This window comes from Perca fluviatilis, chromosome 9 (assembly GCF_010015445.1).
Source record: "Perca fluviatilis chromosome 9, GENO_Pfluv_1.0, whole genome shotgun sequence".
Classification (NCBI taxonomy): domain Eukaryota; kingdom Metazoa; phylum Chordata; class Actinopteri; order Perciformes; family Percidae; genus Perca; species Perca fluviatilis.
Genome location: NC_053120.1, coordinates 24,567,710 through 24,588,922, shown reverse-complemented (window position 1 = coordinate 24,588,922; position 21,213 = coordinate 24,567,710). Strand labels below are relative to the sequence as shown.

The 21,213-nt window shown below is 40.6% G+C and overlaps 1 protein-coding gene across 4 annotated transcripts in view; it reads left to right on the top strand.

The window, feature by feature from the left end:
* The first annotated feature begins 7,846 nt into the window (after positions 1-7,846).
* rxrgb (retinoid X receptor, gamma b) overlaps positions 7,847-21,213 on the top strand; it is a 34,434-nt gene continuing 21,067 nt past the window's right edge. The window contains exon 1 of one of the 4 annotated variants that reach the window (XM_039811993.1): positions 7,847-7,993. In XM_039811993.1, coding sequence (XP_039667927.1) covers positions 7,963-7,993 — 31 coding nt within the window. In that variant the 5' untranslated portion in view covers positions 7,847-7,962. Of the gene's footprint in view, positions 7,994-17,121; positions 17,599-21,213 lie in introns of those variants that run through there. The other 3 variants (XM_039811994.1, XM_039811992.1, XM_039811991.1) reach the window with 3 other exon arrangements.

The window sequence follows — 21,213 nt, the reverse complement described above, 5'->3', positions numbered from 1 at the left end:
TTAGTAAGCTGGATGTGATAGCTGCATTCCTACACTTATAAAACGCAATTCAATGTGGAAGTAATCCTGAAGTAATCCAAGTATTCAGAATACGTTACTCAGATTGAGTAATGTAACGGAATACGTTACAAATTACATTTGTGGGCATGTATTCTGTATTCTGTAACGAAATACGTTTTGAAAGTATCCTTCCCAACACTGGTCACTTCCTGTTTGGTGAGTTGATGGACTGTTTTTACTCTTAGTCCCAAAAAAACAGGTTGAGACTGATTTCCTCCTCTGAGTTATTTTAATGAGTTCAGGCACATGCTTTTCACAATAAGAGAATCCTTTATAAAACAAATGGCAAAGATGGGATTTGAACTCACAACCTTTTAAAGACTGTGCAACAGTGTCTGTTCCAACTGAGCTCTGAGAGCTCTGAAAAGTAATTTCAATATTTCAAGTAAGGTTTAACTTCACAGAGTCATTTGATATCTGTGAAGCAGGTTTCAGGTTATTTAATGGATAGATACATGTATTACACTAAGCATTTTGATTGGTTATCACTTATGTCTTGGAAAGGGTTAAAGGGGTTTTTAAAAGATTATCTGCACATGTAATATGTTTTTAAGGGATTATCTGTTTAAGAGGTTTTAGGGGCAACAGATGGAAAAGACAAACTTTGTTTCTCTGAAGGTTGATGAAGATGACGTTTCTTCTTGCTCATCCCCACAGATGGTCAAGTGGGGCTGAGGCTGACTGACACCCAAGATATGTGGGTTCAAACCCCCCTAAGGTAAGCCACTCAGGAGTGTTTGTGATGGATGGATGTGGTTTCCTACGTCGATTTTAACGTGCACATTTTCAACATAGATTTCAACTTGCGAATTTCCAACATCCAACATAGATTTCAACTTGCAAATTTCCAACATCCATTTCAACTTGAGAGTGTCTGAATTGTTTTTTTTTTTTAAGTAACTTTTTGTTTTCACTTTAAATTAGTTTTAGTCTGTAGGCTATTTGGCTGAAATTATTAAAGTATTAAAGTAGTTATAAGTGTTAAACCCCTTAACATAAACAGAATAACATAACATGTAACTACACTTTGTGTCATGTGACCTTTAACACAGAAAGAGAGATGATTAATCTTAAAGAGACTGTCCTTCCCCGAGAAACTTTCCCAGAGGTTGTTTGTGCAATTACTAGTGCCCTTTATATATCTATATAAAGGGCGCTAACAATTACTAGTGCCCTTTATTTAGAGAGTGTGGCCATCTGGGGAATTGAATGTTCTGAGCTATCCTGTTATGCGATTGGTTCCGAGGTGGTCACATGTTTTGTGGACTCCATGTTTGATACCAACATTCATCTGATTCCCATTGACATAGTGCACTGGATAGTGGAAACATGTAATCAATTATTTTAAAAATGACATAAATCACTGAAAAAATGCCCAACTGTTGTGCGTTTGGCTGCAATGAAAGACAGGGAAGCGGCAAAAGACTTCACAAGTCCCCTGTGAACCAAAAAGGCAAAAGGTATGGGAGCTGTTCATTATTGTGTGAGGTAAATGTCAATTTCTTTCTTCGATATGATAACAAATTACATAGGACAAATATAGTAATACCATCATTAATGTGTACCATGCTGTCAAAAAAGTTCTAACACTGCTTAAGAAATGAATGAAGTTTGAAGTTAGCCATGCCTTATGCTAGCGTTAGCTTTTTCGCTAGAAAATAAGCCATTTATTTCAAGATAGCATATTCGCCCCATAGGGTTACACTGTAGAGTCATCTGACGTTGGTATCCAATATGGTGCCCATGATTTGAGTTGGCCACACTCCCTATATAAAGGGTGCTAGCAATTACAACCTGGCGCTGCCCTATAGTGGCCGTAGTAGTTATGACGGGAGCAAACCAGGAAGTAAGGTGACGAACTGACTGCACTAGTGTTCAGTTTTCTAAGGGCGTTTTTAGCAGTGTACAATACAGTATACTGTATAAGTTACGTAATTCTGATTCTAATCCTTCTATTTAAGATGAGGCCCTACCGCAAGGCTCCAGAGAGTGAGGAAGAGCATGCGGTGCAACAAATCAGACAGCTACATAATGACAGCTACATCTCTAATACATTAGAGAGTTGTTATAAAAGATGATGCTGTGCACTATAATATTCTTAATTTAAGAAGCTTGCACATACCTTTACAGTGTGATAAGGAGAAAGATTGATCTTGCACACAGCAATAGCCCCTCCAAATGTCTGTGCCCGTCCCTGATAAAAAGCCTTGATGGGATACAGATAAATTCATTCATTTCTACAATAGCCTTCTTAAAAAACAAAACCTTTGAAGGGACTGATTGGTTTGGTAGTATTTTTGATGTTAGTCAGCCTGGGGAATTTAGTTTGGCTAGTTTGTGCGTGACCATGATCACGAGGTGCTGAAAGGACAAATTGGTCTGAGGACAGTAACGGTCTGAGTTGGTGTGGATTGGACGGATGGATGCTTCCATAGGGCTTATGTGCCACTGGCGTGTCATTTCTGGTGTGAATTGTACTTAAGTGTCACGACAGGCAGAGCAAACATCTGGCTTTGAACCCCTTTAAGCCTATATAGAGCCTGTTTGAGGCCAAAGCCTGTGTGGAATAATATATAGGCTCATAACTCTGGTTTTATGAAAAAGTAAGTGGGTAAAATGTATTTATGTAGCACTATTAAAAGGCCTATTACAGAGATAGATAAGAAAGACAAAAAAAGAAAGCCGGATACCAGTAATACTTGGATATAAATCAGATTCTATAGAATAGATTATTTCATGTAAAAGTCAGAATATCTCAACCTCTACTATTTTTATCTGTCTCTATTTCCCCTAACTTTATGGATGTGCAATATTTAACTACTGAAGGCGATTTCATGTAACAGTCATCAAAACAGCCTATAAAAAGAATCTCTGGTGTTTGGTGACCCGTTCCCGATTTGCTGAATCAGTAGGCTATATGAATCATTTGAATCAGCACATGCAAATGTCAGTGCACCTATAATTTGAGAGTGCCTGTGGTCATGAAACAAAATATTTTTTAACTGCTGTAACTGAAGGTCACAAAAATAGGCCCTGCATGTTGTACACATGTAAAACACAGACATGACATATTACACATTTAGACAAAAGCTATGCCAGCTTCCTGTTGAATGCTTTCCAAAAAGCAGCTTCTTATCCAGTCAATCTGTAAACAGGTCTCCTCTCATCTCATCAGTAGGCCTATGTTAGCGCCGTAACAGAATAAACCTTCTCTTACAGGGTATAGTCTTAGGCCTTGTTTGTGACTTTGAAATGGCACGGGAGCAGCGGTAAGTGACATTTTGTACTACAAATCAGTGGCTGGGCCTAATCCTTCATGGGCATTTCAGGTCGTAGTGAGATTAACCTGAGGTGGTCTGGCTGATTCCCTGCTGGATTGGTTCAGCACCATTCTGAAAGAACAAGCCCCCCAGTCTGTATTAACTTATTACAGCAAGGTAAAGATTAATATAGAGGTCAGCCATCTGCCTGGAGTCTGTGGTTCACCCAACATAAACCAAATCAACTAATGTAAGCTATATTATTTCATGAATCACTGGTGAGTCCGGAATGTTTATATGCTCTTTGTTGCTAACGTGACAGTGTCTATGCACTTTCAAGGTTGCATTGTAGCTCAAAGTCAAAGTGTCAAACATTCCTCCCAGATCTTAAAAATATAATCCATGTGTCAGGCTATATCACGTGTCCTGATGGTAATGATAATGCACCCGTGTGGGATTGGAGTGGTGTGGGTAATGACATGGACGGTGTCTTTAGTCTGTGGATAGTTCACCGCTCATCATATTGATTGTGTGCAAAGCCCCTCAGATCAGACACGGACAGCAGATTAACAGGTTAACCTGATTTATTGGCAGAACATTTGAACAGAACATTTGTGTAAAATAGAGTATTGGGGCTTTGGTGACATTGCTGTTTGAAGCTTCTGCAATATGTCAAATTTTTGCCTGAAGTATGACATCCATATTTATTTCTATTTTCATATTATTAGAACATTTAGATCATAATTGAGATCAGTTTCTCAGTTGTTTTTGTCACACTAATAACAAATAAAGCATTGCAGTAATGATTGCAGACTTCAAATATTCTCTTAAGGTTTTATTTACATGAAAATGTTTGGGGAACAATGCTATATAATGTGAAAATCAGGACAAACTAGGAGAAGTGCCTATTTAAAATGGCTAAAACGATTACATTAACATTAAATTATTACATCATGTAACAGATTACATTTAGATTATCATGTTAAGATAAACAAAACCCCAGACAATATCTAGTTTCACATCATGTTATTTCAATGGGCTATATTGCCTATAGCTCTACATATTAACAAAGATGTCTGTTCATAGATCAGCCGTCAGATCAAAGCAAGACCACCCCCCTTAATAATAAAAATAATAATATTAATGCATTTTATTTATGGACCCTTCTCATGTCACTAAAGCTCACTTTGAAGCCAATTAAGCATTTAAGCAGAGTTTGGGGCAGCTGTGCTCTGTATGATGGCTGAATATGATCGAACTTTACCAGCACATTTGAGTGTAGAGATATGCAAATCTGCTTTTGTAATCTAACAATTAATGTCTGTAAGACTGCTGCAAAAACAGAAAATTCAATTTGGAACTGGTTTGCACAATATATGACTCTTTTATTACTTTAATGCTAAATATTCCATAATACTAATGAATAACAATCTGTCATGGCAGATTACACTAAACTCATTGATGGACATAAAACAAATAAAATATCATTCATTATAGTAATCATAATTTTACCACAGAGTACAATACAATACCACAAACGTGTTGTGTTTTGTGTGTCTATAATTTTGATTCTTTGGCCTCTTTGGAAGAAAATTTCAACCTCAGTGGGGTATTTAACATGAATAAAATGAAAACCTGAAATCAAGACGCCGCTGTCACTAACAGTGACCAAAGACAAAAAGCCCCACGCTGGTGATCAAACAATGTAAACCTAATTAGGCGAAAAAGGAGGAAAAACTAACGGTAGATGGTGTTATCCATGTGACAGAGGGCTTTTAATTACTATTTACTACAAAACAAATTCATGTAAATTTGGCAGAGGCCTGTTAGTGTGTCGACAGCCTGCTTTCAATCAGACATAGCTTACAACACATTCTTTCTGCAGAAGAACTGAAACAGAGTTCATCCATCACTGAAAATGTTGTAATAAGGTCTGAATACTTGTATGTTTGTGCAATTCCAATTATGCAGTTTTTTTTTTTTTTTTTGTTTTAAATACTTAGAATAGTTGACGTGCATTAACTACTTTACTCCCATTTACCACGCAAGGCAGGAGAATTTGTTGGTGAACCACTAACCCAGCAGTGAAAAGGAGCGAGAGAGGTGGAGGACGAGCTTCTTCTAAGCAAAGAGAAACCCCTTTGCAAAAGGGAGTTCGAGCTACATTTCATCTTTTGTGTCCCAGATGGATGACCTATGAGATGGATGATGTTCTGTAGTGCTGTGTGGCATTGTCTTATCCTGGCCGACACAAAGAGGGGGAACACTTATCATCTCAGGCTTATGTATGGAGCAGGGGGCAGGGGTTGTCAGAATTGTGAAGAGGGTCCAGGAGGGTGGGGGGGTGGCACCCCCCCCCCCTCGATAAAGCGTTGCAGAGATGGGCTAATGACAGCAGAGGCAGATGGAGAGAGCCGTCTCCCATGACGACGCAGCCAGAACCTCCATCCTTAAGCCAGAGAAGCACGGATACAGAAAGAGAAGGAGAGAAAAGAAGGAAGGGGTCAAAAGCAGAAAGAGTGAAAAAAGACTTGGTGTGCGTGCATTTCTATCAGATTAGCCCCCATAAAGACGGATCCTCAGCGTGTGCATCGATCTGTTTAATACCTATGTCTGTTATGTGTCTGCATGTGTGTGTGTGTGTGTGTGTGTGTGTGTGTGTGTGTGTGTGTGTGTGTGTGTGTGTGTGTGTGTTTGGATGCCAGTCCATGCATTAATATGGTTGTGCTCTTTGTATGAACACATGTCAAGTGCTGTTGACTTTAAAGGGGCGGTTTGTTTCTCAGGTTTGAGTTAGCCTTTTTAGCTGCACTGCAGTGACTTGCTAGCAGGTGGCCCAGGTTTGTAGAGCTTGGTTTAGGATTAGGCTTTCGGACATTGTTTGGTGGGAATGGTGGTGAATACAAAGGGATTAGTGCAAAGGGTTGCTTCATTGACTGTGAGTGTTTGTGTGTGTGTGTGTGTGTGTGTGTGTGTGTGTGTGTGTGTGTGTGTGTGTGTGTGTGTGTGTGTGTGTGTGTGTGTGTGTGTGTGTGTGTGTGTCGTGCGTGCGTGCGTGTGTGTGTGTGTGTGTGTGTGAGTGAATGGGGGGTTCTGAAGTTGATTGATGAATTGAATATCCACCAAAATAAAACATGTTGCTCTAATTAGCAAAAACAAAAGAAAAGGAACCTAAAAAATATCAAAACAACTGTAGGCCTATGATAGAATACAAAAAAGTTTGTTGTGATTTTGTAACAGGGTCGTTTTGGGCAGCAAGCATTCCTGATATTGTGACTTCATTTTCAGAAATAATTTCTTAGAAAAGTAAACCAATAAACTGTTGAAAAGAATTTGAATTAAAAATGTTCAAAGATCCACCATTCATTAAAAGAGAAAAACACGTTATGTCTAGTTCCCACGTTCCTCTCCTAATGGACTGTAGAGGGGGGAAAGCCCTCCCAAAATCATCTCAATGCCTTGAACCATGTGCCACCATTAGGGACACACAAAGGGAGATCTGACAAATGACCATTTTAATGTCCCTCTTTGACTTTAATGAATTTATACGTTATCTGGCCCTAATGGAGGCTGCGGTGGATGGGGATTGGCGCAAGGCCATAACAAATGAAAAGGTCTGATTAGTGCAGAATGAGCTAAGAAAAAAAAAATGCCATTCATCTTGGTTAGCATCCTCCTGTGCTCTTTTATGGGGCGCTGTTACAAGGACGGTGGAGCCGGGGGTGCTTGTCCCATTAGCGGGGCAGCCCAAAGGCCCGCTGAGTGGTCAGCGGCCCGGCGTTGACGGAGCGTCTGCCCGCTCCGCAGTTCAAGACTGTGAATGCCTCAGTGCGGCTTGACTCCTGGATAACCTCCCGAGGTACCGGGAGCTTCACCCCAACATGACCCCGCATTCTGAAGAGGGGTGTGGGGGGACTCCGGGGGGTACCCAGACCAGGACTCACACTAGCAATAGGTAAACACTGGAGAGATCCGCCCCCCCCCAGACAAGGACGGCAAGAGAATAAAAACAGTGTTTTACGTTTGAAATGTGCATTCAGATTAAACAGCCTAAACAGTGATCGATTAGATATTTCATTAGATTCCATAATACAGATTAGGCTATAGCAAGGATAATTTGGGAGCTAAAAATCAGTCTTTGAAAATTACACTTTAAGACATTTAAAATAAATGTATGTTGTAGGCTAGTAGACCTAAGTAGGTCATTGCAATCAGTGTCTGATTGTTCAAAATAATCAACAGCAGAAAATGCCTTATCTAAATTGGTAGCTATGTGCTATCAAAACTTGCTGGCAGCAGTTGTTTTTGGCATTAAGGGAGATATTTCAGATTAGACCATGCTGAAAAGCGATTGGGGGGGGGGGAGCAGGCTGTATTGAAATGCACCGCCGTCTTTTTTTCTTTTTACATTTTACTGTGAAAATATTGCAACACGGTGTCACTGCAGGAGAGATGTTTCGTCATGATCGTGTTGGAGCTTGATATCGACCACTGTTGTCATTGGGAGAAGCCCTGTTTTACCGCCCCCTCGCTGGGCCCCCGTGTAGAGCCGCCTTGCAGAGTTCAGTCGGGCTGGGAGAGGAATGCGCTGGGATGCGGAGCAGCACCGAGTCTAGGAAATCGACGCAACAACTCGCACAGTATGGACAGTAATGATCCGTATTTACACCTCAGTAAGTACGCTTCAAGCATTTATTCAGAGCCCAGTCTGCCTGTTGTGTTCCTCGCGAAGCTGCAGCATTTTGTTTGGACTTAAGAGGAGAGAGTGCGTTCGTTTCATGGCGTCTTCTCTACAGCCTGCGAGCTGTGCGCGAAAGCGTCCGCGGACTTTAACCACGGACTCCCGTCTGTGAATCCGTTTGTTATGCTACTCCCTTTGTTAATTCTCGTTTTGCAACTGTGCCGATTGAAACGAAAGCTGCGACCAATACAAAAGTCAGGTGATCGTTGTTGTGCCGGTCAGGCAAGGTCAGAGGTTGGCACTTTAATTGCGCTTATGTAATTTATGGCGCTTGTCGCGCGTCTCTTGCTAAACTGTTTGAGACAGAACCACAATTTATTTGTCTGGGGTGGTCGTCAGATCCCGAGAGAAATGCACGAAACAGCGGTGAGGAATGGCGGATCTCTACTGATAAACAAACTTGTAGGCTACTTTGTGGTAAAACGAGTGTAAGACGCGCCCAGGTCAGCGCTGTGGCTAAATTCAGCTGAATGACAGCATGATGTGATTTTTGCTCAGTAAAGCTGAACTCTGCTCTGACTCGGCAACTTTGCCCTTGAACCAGCTGATGCCTTTTTCTTTTCTATTATCGTTTTTTTTTTTTTTTTTTGTGACAGCCAAAAAATCACAGAGAGAAGGAAATGGGACTCCACTGTATGGAGTTTGCAACATGTGTGACACACAGGCTACATATAGTATTGCAAATAAGCATCAGTCCTCTGCTTCTGCTTTGTTTGTTTGTAAGTTAAACCTTTTTTTAGATCAGACTCTATTTGAAGTAAGTCTGATGCTGTTTGAGCTCCACTGAGTCACACACTATATGCATCATTTATCATGTGATGTTTTTTCTCTCTCCCTGAGAGATACACTCATTGTCATTTGTCAAACCCCACTGCAGTAGAGATATGCCATTTGCTTGTAAACCCCTGTTTTCTGTGTGGGGAATAGAAAATAATAGTGTACAAGATAACAAATAAAACTGTTCTTTGAAGACAAAACTATGCTACCGCTTTATGTTATCACAGATATCTCTGCACCATTTTGAGGGGCTGAAAATTGTTTCCATAATGAATGTGGTTCCCAGGGGAATGAGAGAGACATCTGGATGGGAGAGCATGTAGAGGGAATCCCACAGCATACAGGAGTAACAGAGCAGTCCCTCTGGGCTACAGAGGCTTTCTTGTTTGTCTTCAAAGACTCTGATCAGACAGTAGTGTCATCTTAAGGTACTTCAGAGTAGGATTGCATCAGATCACTGTATTATTGTGCAGATATATTTTTGATCCTTTATTATTAAGTATGAGATATTAGTTAGTCATATCCTGCTAATCAGTGGCGTGTCCAGACCCTTTTGACTGGGGTGGCCTACACACACACACATACACACCCGCACACGCACGCGTGCGCGTGCGCACACAGACACACAGACACACACACACACACATTACATTAATTTACCATTTCTGTCTCCACTTTAACCCTTAGAGACCCACCACAGACCCATGTTTGTCTAATGTGATAGCAGGTCAACAGTCAATGCCACACAGAAGTGGCATACAACATCTGGGAACATGAGGAATATTTTGAAATGCACCGCATCATGCAAGTTTTTCCAGTCATAAATCTGTTATTAACATTGTGTTTTGGTTAGTATGGCTATTCTCATGCTCAATTACATCTCATAAGTTGTTGCAGCAATATCGGGGTTGATACCATTTGTTACACAGATGTGGTGCAAAATTTAACAATTTTTTTTACCAACAGGATTGATAGAAATGGTCGACCCCTCTAAAATACCACATTACAGTAAGACACCAAGGCCTTAAGGAAAACCATAGAAAAATCCAAGCTGTGATTTGGTATTAAAAACCTTTGACATTTGGATATTTCTGTAGCAATTGCATTTGTCAGCGAGCACTTTTGTTCTGAAACTGCTCATTTTCTGAAACTCCCTTATTGTCAATATGCTGAGGAAAGCCATGCATCCTCTGAATGCCCTAGATCTGTAGTTAGTAGTTGTAAAGTTGCATTAGGCTGTGATTATCCTCGAGGTCACAACCGGTCATTTTATCAGTGCATGCAGTATACATTTGTAATGGGCAAAAACTGCATTGGGTTAGCTGCTGGAGGTTCTGCCGGATCTCCCTCATTTTCGTCTGTATGTCCCCCTAACTCTAGTTGATTCGGGAAACATCCTTCGAGCTAGAACCGACAATCAAATTATATTTATATTTTTTTTTAAATAAAATTCTCATCCCACACTTGACAGCCATTCCAGAGCTTGACTCCCTACATGCACGTTCCACCAAAACAAGTTCCTTCCCGAGGCTATTTTGCTGAGACACTGTATCTGCTTCCAGCGCTTAGTGCCGCCCAAGACGATTGTGATTGGTTTAAAGAAATCCCAATAAACCAGAATATGTTTTTATTCTATCCCGGAATGTTGTGTGGACTAGCCAGACCTTCCTCCTCAGCGCTGTGAAGATAGGTCTGGCAATGTGAGACTAGTAAAGGGGAGACTCGTAGGTACCCATAGAACCCATTTTCATTCAGATATCTTGAGGTGAGAGGTAGAGGGACCCTTTTTTTGTCATTTTTAATAAATAGACCTACCAAACATAACACAATAGTGCAGCATATACATGTAATATAAAACTTCCATAATTCACAAGTCCTTAATTACAAAATTCAAATAAATAAGCCTAAGGTCCCACCTATGACCAGGCAGGCAATCACAGTTTAAGATACAGATAGTTTAACATTTCACTTATACTTAATTTGTAACTTTGGTTTTAATTGAGACATTTCCAATTTGAATTGTATTTCAAGGTTTATGAAACTGTTTAGAAAGTACGAAGAGCCATTTAAAAGATGCTCATCTCACAAAATTTGATCAATCTTGGTTTCAGTAGAGAGTTTTGTTGTCCCATTATGGTCATACAGTAATGCTGTTGCAGCTTTCCAGCCCACAATTTCTGGCACTCTTAGTAAAATGCTAAATATTTGTAATTTTTGAAGTCTAAAAGTACTGGTGGTGAATCAGTCAGTTATCAGTTTAACCCTATAAATGATAGGTTGTTTTATCCTACTATGCCCCCAACTATGATTTATGATGTATTTTTTGCATCAACAAAAAATACATCAAACTCGACTCCCATCTTGAATGGGAGATGGGAGATGGTCACTCTAAAATGAATTTGTCATCAGCGTGTGGCCAAAGCGAAGCAGTCGAAAAACAATCTGGTGATTACGTGCAGATTTTTTCGTGATCCACTAAGCTTTTCCCAGACATGTGGTGTTTCAGCAGGTTTGATGTAGGCCTGCCCTGGGCTTTAAGTAGAATCAGCATTTTTCTCTCTTAGCTCTTCAGCATTTTTTCTTTAATTTTCCATCAGTGGAAGTGATTCTAGACGCCCTGACGAGCACCCACTTGCTAAATTTGACAGTGAGAACATATTTAGCTTGCAGATCAGGGAAGTCACGGCAGTAAGAAGAACGGGATGGGAGAGTGAAGGAAGCAAAATAAAGGGGAAATGTGTGGGGATGGGGGGATGGGGGGAAGGGGTCAGTGATTTACTCAGAGACAGAGAGGGACACACCCAGTCACACACTCATGCCTAAACTTCACAGCTGCAAATATGCCGACCATATACATAGCTTATTGCAGAGCAAAATGTGACCGTGACATCATGTGAGTTAAAGAATGTGTGGGTGGTACTATATGACTGTGAGGTGCTGGCAGTATTAAACCTGATCTCTAACGGCCGATCCCTGCACATAGCATTCCCCACCCACTCCTGCAGAATTAAATAAACCATACAGGTAAAGGGGTGTGGCTCTCTGCAGGTATTTGCTCAAGAATTCTGTTGCTTTGAGACCTGCAATGCCTCAACACATGCGTTAGCACACAATGCACACAATGGGTTTATTCCCAGGCACTTTTGACTGAGTGTGTGTATTTATGTGTCAGTGTAAAAGAGTATGCCTATTGTCTTGACTGTGTGTGAGTGGGTGCTAATTGTGAGAACAGGATGAGGGAAGATAAGGGGCGTAAGGAGGCCATTCTCTGGGCTAATTGCCAGTTATTAGTCATTAGTGAAGAAGGTCAAAGCCTTGATTTAATTCCATCTTTAATCAAGCAGAGAACCTTGAAAGGCCCACGGGCTGCAGCGGTGTTAGGTTGTGAGATGTGTATAGCTATTTCTTTGCTAATTATGCAGTAGCAACATACATGTTACACATGGATGCACAGCAACTCTAATTTTCCATGCACTGAACATCATGTAACATATCCCTCTGATCTTAAGCATCTATGCATTTCAGTGTTTGCTTCTAATTAAGTCATTAATCGCAAAGGCATAACAGCTAAATATGTGGCTATATTTTACATAAAGTGTTGAATAAATTACCGTCTCCTCATGACAGTGTAGCTCAGTGTAGGTTATTATGCGACAACTTTCACAAGCAGACACACATGGAGCAATAGCTGTTGATGTGTCTCTAAAACCAAAATTATTTCCAGTCATCACTGCAGGGTAACATTATTGGTCGCCAAAAGAATAAGTGGATAGGCGGCAGTGGAGGAAGTATTTGGATCATTAAATTAAATACCACACTATGAAATACTGCATTACAAGTAAAAATCCTGCAATCAAGATATAGTTAAATAAAAGTAAAAAAGTATTTGAAACAAAATGTACTTAAAGGTGCAATATGTAATAAATTGACTGTATTAAATCCAAAAATGACCACCAGCCAGGCCGTGTTGCCAGATATAACCTGTTACCTGTACAAACGCAAACCCAGCGCGCTTCAGCTGTAGTTCAGCCATGGAAGCAGCAAACAAACAAATGGGATCAACGGAGATAGATTCTACCCGACCTAAAAAAAAAAATTGCCATGTTTCTAACAGTTGCATGACCAGAGACGTAACAAACCCTGGGTAAATATTGGAGATGTGTTTAAAATATGGAGACAGCTTAGAGCACAAAAGAATGCAGAGTTGGCTAATTTCCTCCTTGAACAGGTAAGCATTAGCTTCAGGCTAATTTATCACGGCTACTAGGGACAGGGATTTTATGTAATTTCAATATTTGTGTACTCACATTGAATTATATAGAGTACTTGAGTTGGTTACTCGCAAAAACAATTGAGACACAGCCAGTAAAGTGATCCTGACTGGTCGCTGCCATGCTAACACGCCATAACTGCTAACGTAAGCTAACGTTAGAAGAGGACCAGCTAACTGGGCCACGGCTGTTTACAACGTGTAGCCTGTTCAACGGCCGTAGCCAACAAACGGTGAGCAATTTTAAGCCAAAAAAGGGTGGCTGTAAATTGGGTAGAGAGGACCGTGAGTTTGCGCTATTTTTAGTGGTTGTTGCCGTAATTTTAAGCCGAGAAAGTGTGTCTGTCAGTGGGGTAGAGAGGACGGCGAGGTAGTGGTGTTTTTAGTGGTTGATGCCGTAGTCAGTCAGATACAAAGCTCCGCGTGAGCACGGGCTTTTATGATTGTCAACATAGCCAGCATCTAACGTTAGCTACTCCGCTGTGCTGTGCAGATATGTCTGGCTATTTGAGACTAGCATCTAGCAACATTGTTGGATATTGAATTCTCAACCTGGCAACCTCCGTGACATTCCAGGAGGGGCCAGGGGGAGACGACTCTCTCCAGTATTTTGAATTTGGACTGCAATAACTATTTTAAATGCTAACTTTCAGTATTACATATTGCACCTTTAAAGTATCTAATGTACTCATTATGTAGACTGGACTCTTGACAGTGTTATATTATATTATTGGATTGGTATTTTTGATGCATTAACTTGTAAGGAGCAGTGGACCTAATTTTAACTCCATATACTGAGTAGTTTAATCTATAATGCTATACATTTATAAACTGAGCATAGGTTTAATATAACGTAATGTACTTCTAACTATAGATGTAAAATAAATGCAGTGCAGAAAAAGGAAATACTTAAATAAAGTACAATCTCAAAATGATACGAAGTACAGTTCTTGAGTATATGTACTTAGTTGCTTTCCACCACTGTGTATAGTTATACAGTACAACAGCCTTTGATATACCCAGACAGAGTGTCATTTCATCATACTTATGATTTATGATTTGATTTTGACAATTATTAACATATCAATCAATAAGGAAAACAACAGTTTTTTTGCAGCCCTATAGCCAGAATCAGTCCCAAAACAAGTATGTGATTAGAAAGATAAATAGGAATGGGCCTGATGATGACGAGAGATTTATGGCTCTCAGTTTCGTTTGACTGACGAGGCAGAGTTCTTCATTGCACGCTGTGCTCCTCAGGAGCAACAAGTAACAGTACATTATGTCTCATTAAACCTCTCCATTGAGAGATATAAAGAAGATGCTGAAGACCTCGCTTGGCTATTTTGAGTGCTCTGAGTGCAATTTTTGTTTACTCGTCTCTACGGTGCCCCTAAAAGCTTAACACACTGCGATCAAGAGAATCCATGCAAATTGACACAACACAAGCAGATGAAGAAACATCTTCACCAATTTGACGACACATGCGCATCATTTAGAAAAAGTGATGCACATACAGTAGAGAAGCTCACAACACAAGGGGACACTAAAAGGTGATGCACACTGCTGGGGCATGCTTGTTGCTGCCATGGTTTGTGGCTTATGAAGTTATTGAAGTCTGCTATCCGTGATTGTGATCACATGATTCGAATATAATAAAGAGCAAAACGCTAACGCTAGGTTAACAGCAGATATCTGCAATAATATATGCGATCACGATGTTCAAATAAGTTGACGGATAGCTAACTTCAATAACTTCATAATCCACAAATGGCAACAAAAAGTGCTGTATGTCACACTTTTTAGACTGTTCTTCATGCCTCTTAATTTAGAGGTTTAATGAGACATAATGTACTTAGCTGTTACCTGTTGCAGAGGCACAGAGTGCCATGAAGAGCTCTTTGCCTGGTCAGTCAAACCAACTTCTGCTGAGCCATGAATCTCTCAAAATCTCCTCTTATCAAGAATTGAAGATGTTTCTTTATTTCTTCACAAGCGCACATTGTAACATATTTTTCTATTCATTTTTGCTTTTCACTAATTTGTTTTTCTACTGCCGTTTTCCTACAAATGTCCACCCCACCGAGTGTGTTGCCTGATCAAAACTCACTGCTAGCAACGAGAGGATGTAAATAGAAAACTGTCTCCTCTTGAGATCCGTTTAGCGGGGCAAACTATCTGATTCATTGCTTCTCTGTTCTCAGTCACGTCTATACAAGATTTCCAATTTGTAGACACAAGTATACATGACAGTGATGACACAATAGCGATTAGATTATTAGTCACATTATTAGTTGCCAATTGTCCTCCTCCTCCATCTTCATAGTCCATGATGGATCTACAAATGCTAATTATGGCTCTCTGGGTTAATTTGGCATGTTTTATGTGGGCCATGACACACTATTATAACACAGCATGCATTTAAGAAGGACTGTATTATTTTAGCTTCTCCCTGCGGGATTTGTTATGTCTAAAAGAGAGGCAGCAAGTGTCTCTTCTCCTTCTCCGTCCTCCCCTCTTCTTGTGTCGGGCTGCTCAGTCTCCTGCCAGGTTACTGTCACTGAGGGGATCTGGTTACTGGTGGCTCTCCTTCAAGCGCTGTATAGACATTTGATCCAGCCTCATGCAGGTGCACTGCACAAGAAAACTCTTTTGAGTCATATATAGTAAAACAGATGCACACATGTTGGGGAAGGCTTATCAAGTTTTTTTGTGCTATCTTTCAATGCAAATGACTGTTTCCAAAGCTTGAAGGGTAGAATAGGGTGAACATTTGATAGGATGGCAGGATAGATTAAAAGGAACAGCTGCAGACTAAAATCTGTGCCAATTTCACATTTATTGGCTAGGGGTATTTTCTGGTGATAATGATATGACATACTTCAGTGGCCAAGAATGCATGCTGCCTCTGACGTTAAACAAAGTTAACTCCTATTTTCGTAGGCTGATTTAAGTGCTGTTTGTTCCATTTTATTACTATTTTTTAAAGCCTGTTCTGATACACAAAGCCTTAAAACGATCGGACTAAAGATTGAATCCAACCCTGCATGAGTTTTGTAGTTTATTTAGGTTCCCTTTGGGTTTGTCATGAATTGTTCCGCTTTGCCTTTAAGGTATATTTTTGGCCTGTGTTTGCATCTGGGTTTTCACTTTGCTGTGTGTTTGCTTGACCATCCACTGAAACAGACAATTCCTGACTTCCTGGAAAGCTATAACACTTGTTAAACACACAAACATACTAACAATGCGCACGTAGGCAACTCCACAACAGCACCATTAAGCATGCATGCTGGCACAGCTATGTCTGAGCATGAAAGGAAACAGAGCCATAATATCATTCAGTTCAAAAATAGATTAAATAAATCAATACTTGACCAATACAGAAAGGAATAGACCGAAACATAGAAATGGAATTGTAATGTATTGTTGTATTGTTGTAAGTTATTGTAAGACCTGCAATATTGTATGCTGTATTTGCATATCTGTTTGTTTTGTAATGATATCATGTTGTGAAGTAGGGGAAGGACCTAATAAGCTGTATGCTTCCGCCTGCTCCTTCTCAAACTTATCCTTTTTAATTATTTTTTTGGGTCTTTGGTAAATTCTGATTGTTTGTGTTTTAATTTTGTGGTTTACATTTTTTCTTTTTTTTTCTTTTGCAACACTGTTGATTGTTCGAGATAAATAATAAATCAAATCAAATAAAATCAATTCAAGCTGTTTTGAGGGAGATAGAAGAGAGAATTCTTTAGCCTCTGGCCACTTCTTGTCACTTCCATTTTCAACACTCACATCCCATTTATACCACCTACACATCAGAAAGAAAGTCTGTGACTCATAAAAAGGGAACAAAATGAAAAAAATAAATGTCATTGACACATAAAAACCTCTGCTGACGACAGGAACATCAGTGTCACACTGTCTCCTCCTGTTCTCTGGTCCTGCTCCCTTTTAAGAGGGAGCAATCGGAAACTTCTGGTTGTACTGTACACTTGGTGTGAAGTACACATGACCACCCTCCCTCTCTGTGCCATACACACTGTTCTGCCACTATGACAGGTGTCTCTGTACAGAGAGTTTTATCAACGCTGAGAGAGAATGCTTTGAAACGCTTTGAGCGGGCAGTAGAAGAGCTGATTTGTGCAGCAGTCGCTCAGTAAACAGTTCCTGTGGGATTGATCTCTGGGAAAGGATAATCTGGGTAATCCTATAACCGGTGGCGGTGGACTCAGCCTCTTTTGCTCTTCCCTTACGCCCTGTCCTTTTTACTCGTCGACCCCTCTGTTCCTGCTCTGTCCCGAAAAGTGGTTGATGGGAGTATCCACGTCATTTTTTTTTTGTTTGTGACCGTGCCAACACTTGAGTCGGAGTCCTGGTCCTGGGTGAGTGACGTCCAGCCAGGGCCACACTTTCACCCGAAGGCATGTGGCAGCCCATGTCATCACCTGCAACTGGAGGCAGCCCTGGGAGGGAGATAGGTTACGGCCACTGTGAGTAGTTTGTTGTTGGATCAGATCAGAATCAGAAGTGCAGCTTGAGCACTAAAAGTTTAGGTAATGCCTGTAATCCCACTCTTTGAACAAGTTATTTTAAATTAATTTCCCCAGCAGGAGAAACCTGCAACTAACAGGGCAAATTTAGCAGTTGAACTTCTTTGCATTTGGGGTTTTCCTTATGGATTATATATGATCCTCGCTGTAATACATGTATTTTTGTAGGCATGGTATCTTTAAGATACGCATTTTGTGATCTTATTGGGCCCCAACAGCTCAGGTTTTGTCTTTAAAATCATTGGATCATTTTAGCAAATTGTGACAGGTACAAGACTTGGTTGTTGGCTTGTGACTCACTTGAGGTCTCAGATGTGGTCAGCGGGGATGCCACTCAACTTCAAAGGACGCTTCCAGCTCGCATTGCCTTGTCCTTCACTATCAGTTTTTCTCTCAACACTTGTCCCTTCCTATTACCCCTCACCATCCTGCGTTCTCTTTCTGTCTGTCTGCTGTCTGTCACCCTGCATCCTTCCATCAACGCTCACTCTGATGAGGTTTCTTTGCTTTTCCTCCTTCCTGTGTTTATAGAGGTGTGGGAGGTGTTGATGTGAGCTCACTTCCACACATACTGTCGTCGGCCCATTAACTGGCTCACTGTGTGTATGTGTATATGATGTATTGTGTAGGTTCTTTTCTCTAGTGTCTTTGAGAGAAGCATTTGACGCTTCTGTTTACAATGGTAGTTCATCTACGCTGAAGATGTTCATTCATGCTCCAGCTCTGGGCTGATGAATGGATATAAATAATAGTGGACACACTGCACAAAGCATTTTCCAGCTTCTGATCTTGACCCTGGAGTTCATAATGGCCATGCTTATCCACCTGTGCTGCATGTACACGATGTCTACATTTTCTGTCCTGCTCTCTCCACTGAGAGCACAGCAGCTGTGATTACAATAATACTCATCATTACTCGACAATAATGTTTGAGCTTCAATTGAATCCTAGGAATAATTTGTCAAAACAACTGGGCTAGGGTATATTAAAAGCTAGAGGATTATACTAGAGGTTTTGCATGTAACATTAACTCTGAAGATTTAAAATTGAGATTTTTTATTATTGGTTTTCTATGTTCTAGACAGCCATTAGTTTCAGTCCATACCAGTATAAGGTGAAAATAAACTTTTCAGAGACTCCATACTTGAACCGCTGCTTACAAGTATAGAATTCAGGAGCTATGTTATTAGAAAATAAGCCTGCAAGACAAATAAAACAAGCAAATAATGTAATTTTGGTTCTATTTCAAGCTAATTTTGAGTTTCTGTTCATTTCTGCATTCTAGTTGTATGTATAAGGTAAGAAATTAATAATAATAAGTTAAAGGGGTAAAACATGCAAAGCTACCAGTCCTTTTAGGGCTTTGGTATGGCAATGTCGGTCTGTGAGTCGATCTGCCACTAGGTCCAGATTAAAATAGATTGGATGGATTGCTATGACATATACGTCCCGCTCAGGATGAATCCTGATAACTTTTCCTCTTGGGGCCCCATCAAGTCCACTGTTTTATTGATTAATGACCAAATACTAATAGGCTTAGCTGCACTTTGTGTATCGTGCTAAAGAGCTAATGTTAGCATGCTAACACACTAAACTAAGATAGTGAACATTTTAAATGGTATATCTGCTAAACCTCAACATGTTATCGTTGTCTTTGTGAACAAGTTAGCACAGACTTTAGCATTTAGCTTGAAGCATGATTCTAAGTACAGCCTCACAGAGCTGCTAGTGTGGCAGTAGATGACATGTCTTGTTAGTACCTTAATCGATAGCCAGATTTACCTACAAATGTTTGTTTAAAGTAATAGTATGATGAAGGTCATAGTCTGTACATCGCTCGTTTTCGTCTGACGCAATTTTTTGCCACATCAGTGGATGTTTAAATCACGTGTACGTCTGTTTTCTTTTAGGTTTCATCGACACACTTTTCCACCTCTTTGTCCATGTCCAACATATTTTCTTTCCCAGTTTTTAGACTAAACTCGAGTAACTGTAGCTACTCAGCTGGTTAATGAATCTGACTGTCTTTTTAGTATCTGGTCACAGATCCAGAGGTCAGGTCGCCCTGGTCACACTCACTTGGTCACAGCATGAGCTAAGTGGGTTAGTGTGTATTCTGTGTGTGTGTGTGTGTGTGTGTGTGTTAATGGCACATACCCATCTCTCCATAACCGTCTGTAGCAGTGAGACAATACTTCAGACGATGCTTCGGTTTGCATCGGGCCTTTCAGTCCACCTGTTTGTTTGTTTTTTAGGAGTGCTTGGTCAGCCTGTTCTGCCTGTCTGTTAGCTCTTGTTGTTTAAGGTCCAAACTTTTTGATCACTTGCAAAACAATCTTTATCTCGTCCCTGTCTCAGCCCTGGCCTCCTCATCGATCCTATGCTTCTGTGTAAAAAGTATCCCACTAGCCAGTCTGCGGTGTTTGTGAATGTGAGGACACGGCAGCAATGGCCTACATATGGGAAATGCAATATGATGATGTGCACTTTATGTTCATTTGTTTGACATTTTATGTTATTTGTTTGAAGCTATGCTATAGGGAAACTACATAGTGAGGCGGGATACAGTAGATGGAAATGGAGGTATTTCTCTTCTTTTCAAGGAAAGCGAGTTCTCTAGAGGGTTCACTCAGTTTGCCAGCTCAAGTGCTTGTGTTGTCACAGCAGTATCCCTTTATGGGAAAAAAAATTTTATTAATATTTTCAACAAGAGAGGAATGCTTTACACAGTATCTGTTCAACTGATGTTATGGGCTATTTTTTTTTTGCCTTTAAACTCCAAAAAAGTCAGAAAATGGATCAGGTTACCTTGAAGCAGCTTTGGACAGTTTGCTGTTTATTTAACAGTAGAGAATGTCTTTTCTCAATAGAGAATATATTATTTTCTCTCACCAATAACTATTTCAATCTCCTCAGCTGTGCAGAAAACAAACGATTTCTAAATCATGGATCTAATGTTCTCAGCCAGGCGGAGAGATTAGGCGTGTGTGGTGGTGGGATCATGTGAGCGTTGGGGAGGGATGACGTTTTGAAGCGGGACACAATGCGCAGCCCCATCCACCCATCGTCCTTTCCATCCATCCATTCATCCATCCATTGCTCCCTTCCTTCCTATCTGGCTCTGTCCCTGTCTCTGTCCCCTCCTCGGCCTCCCACCTTCTTGACAGCTGGCCCGCTGAGCTGCAGATACTTACCCAGGGATAAGAGGATTTACTGACACAATTGATCAGACATCAACCTCATTTAGCACAGAAATGAATGTTCAAAGGGTGGTGATTTTGTCCTAGTGTGTGTTTTTTTCTTTTCTAATGTGAAAGACGACGAGTGTGTGTGCACGCGGGGAGTGTGTGTGTATCAGACGAGGGTTCATGGCTGGTGCTCATGAGCGGGATTGGCAGCGAAGGGATTTCTTAATTACATGTCCGCTGTATCTAATGAGCTCCACAGGCTATCCGTCTGATTACTTTAGGATGCGTTCTGCTCTGTCACTTGGTCACTGTCAGACTCAAATATGGGCATGAGAACACACACACACACACACACACACACATATGC